The sequence below is a fragment of the Salpingoeca rosetta genome (genome assembly GCF_000188695.1).
Source record: "Salpingoeca rosetta unplaced genomic scaffold supercont1.38, whole genome shotgun sequence".
Classification (NCBI taxonomy): domain Eukaryota; class Choanoflagellata; order Craspedida; family Salpingoecidae; genus Salpingoeca; species Salpingoeca rosetta.
Genome location: NW_004754896.1, coordinates 671809 through 674398, shown reverse-complemented (window position 1 = coordinate 674398; position 2590 = coordinate 671809). Strand labels below are relative to the sequence as shown.

Here is a 2590-nt window from a genome sequence, read left to right as displayed (position 1 = left end):
TCCTGAGGGAAAACAGCCCGTGGGTGGTTTCTCACTCGCTCAAGTCCTTGGTCTTTACTGAAATCCGTTTATTGTTCACTGTGCGGAAAATCTTGCGGCACAACACCTCCTCTCACTTCTTCACTTGTTGAGTCAGTCGGTAAAACTCTGACCTTTATTTTCTCGTCCCTATCTCGGTTGGTTATAGATCAGGGACTGTGGAAATTGTGGTTGAAAAATGGTTTCATAATCACTCCCGTACATTCTGTGATGCACACACACACACACACACACACACACACACACACACACACACACACACACACACACACACACACACACACACACACACACACACACACACACACGCACGCACGCAACATTGTGAAACAAGCATGAGCGAGGTCCTACCCGAGCATGCTTGCAGGCAGCAACTCGCGCTGGAGAGACTGCAAGAGGCGAATGTTCTGTGCACGGAGATGTGGTGGAAAGGGTGCAGTGGCAATAAGCAGAGAAATGGGGAAGGATGAGAAGGACGACAATGTGCTATCATGAAAGCAACGAAGCCGTTTCAGACACACACACATAACGAGCGCCATGTTCAGCGCATGCCTGCGCACCTTTTCCATGCATTCCCTGAGGAGGGTTGACGCGCCCTGCCTGAGGGTGAAGCACCACAGCTGGTTACCCTGCATCAACGAAAGAACGAACACAGGTTGCATAGCAGATGGAGGAAGGACAAGGTGGAGGTAAATTGGGAGACAAGGCATGGTGCGACACGAATGTGAACCCCCCCCCAACACACACGCACACACGCACGCACACACACACGCACATGCAGCAACGTAAACAGCAATGGCAACCACAACAACCCCGCCCCCGCCCCCTCCCACGCACACACATTTTCTCCCAAACGCCACGTGTGCACCAACGTCGTGATGGGCGAGCTTGACAGGTCCAAAGTACGACGAGAACGGAGCGTCCTTCATGTCGAGTGCCGTCATGTCCAGCTGTGCATAGTCGCCGACAACCAGGCGGCGGCGCTTGCGGCGCACAAAGACGATGATGAGGATGATGGCAATGATCACCACCACACCACCACCGGCAGCGCCGGCCACGGGCGCAATGGAGGCAGAGCTCTCCTGCTTGCCAATGGTGACGGGGTCGCTCGTCGACGTGGATGTGGTCACGGGCGGAGGGCGACGGCCACCGCGTGGCGTCGTCGTCGTTGCACCGCCATTGCTCGATGTCGTTGGGAACGTGTTGGACGTGGTGCTGCCGGGCGTGATCGTCGACACGCCACCAGTACCGCCAGTACCAGTGGTGGGGACCGTGGTGGTGGTGGTGGTGGTGGTGAACACCGTGGGGGTTGTTGTCGTGGTGGTGGTGGTGGTGAACACCGTGGTGGTTGTTGTCGTTGTGGACGCGATGGTTGTGGTGGCGAGGCCCGGGTCCGTGCACTCTGCGCCGTCATCCACTTCCGCGTCGTACGCGAGTGTGAACGTGGCGTCCGCGGTGAGCACCAGGGCGGAGTTGGGCTCCCACGTGAAGCTTCGCACTGTCGTGTCTTGTGTCACCGTGATGTCATACGCGCCACTGCTATCGTCACCACCATCACCACCATCGTCGTCGTCGTTGTCGTTGTTGTTGCCGTTGAGGGCAGCGCGGGCGTGCTGGTCGCTACAGGGCGGGCGGGCACCAATCCAGTTGGCCCCCGTGGACCACTCGCCAGAGGTGGGGGCAGCCCAGATGACTACAGGACAGCGGATGAGGAAGGAGGCGGGAGGAAGTATTGTGTAAGGGGAATGGTGACGGGATGGGGGAGAGGGGAAGTGGGAAAAGCCAAGTGGGACATGGACGGGAAACGGAGGTGTGAGAAGCACATACACACACATATCAAAACGCACACACAGACACAGAGACAGACAGAGGCGCAGGCACAGAGACAGGCACAGACACACACACACACACAGACGCAGATACAGACACAGACACAGACACACACACACACACAGACACACACACACACACGTATACCTGGGGCAGCACGTGGGACGGTGACGGATTTGCGGGCGACGACGCGGTCCGCGCCCGTGCCACTGGCCACTTCCAGGGTGAAGGTCGTGTTGGCGGTGTTGTCGAGCGGAATGGTGCCGGTCCAGGTTGTGCCCGCCACATCATACTCCTCATCGTCGCCATCAACGTGCACGCGCAGCTTCCCGCCGTCGTTGCTGGGCTGCCACGTGGCCTCGAAGACGGTGGCGGTGAAGTCGGAGACATCAAACTGCTCAATCACGGGGCAGGGCTCGTCGGGCGCCTGGTTGGTGATGACAATCTCCCCGCCCCTGTTCAGCGTCAGCGTTTGGTCCGGCATCAGCGTCAGCTGCGTCATGCGCGCCTGCACAGTCGGGAGAGTGGTTGGGGAAAGTGGTTGGAGTGGTGGCAAGAGGGTGTTAAGGGTGGGGTGAGGAACAGAAAGCGATCGAGTGTGTGTGTGTATGTGTGTGCGAGGGTAAGAGAGAGCGTGTGTGTGTGTGTGTGTGTGTGTGTGTGTGTGTGTGTGTGTGTGTGTGTGCGTGTGTGTGTGTGTGTGTGTGTGTGTGTGTGTGTA

The 2590-nt window shown here is 58.1% G+C and overlaps 1 protein-coding gene across 1 annotated transcript in view; it reads right to left on the bottom strand.

Moving 5' to 3' along the window:
* Nucleotides 1-386: 386 nt before the first annotated feature.
* The window catches only part of PTSG_13080 (uncharacterized protein), a gene marked incomplete at its 3' end in the record, with an annotated part of 3072 nt that continues 868 nt past the window's right edge, over nt 387-2590 (bottom strand). The window contains exons 3-6 of the mRNA XM_004988119.1: nt 2017-2377; nt 912-1732; nt 600-668; nt 387-446 (exon numbers count right to left, since the gene is read on the bottom strand). Coding sequence (XP_004988176.1) covers nt 387-446; nt 600-668; nt 912-1732; nt 2017-2377 — 1311 coding nt within the window. The remainder of the gene's footprint in view (nt 447-599; nt 669-911; nt 1733-2016; nt 2378-2590) is intronic.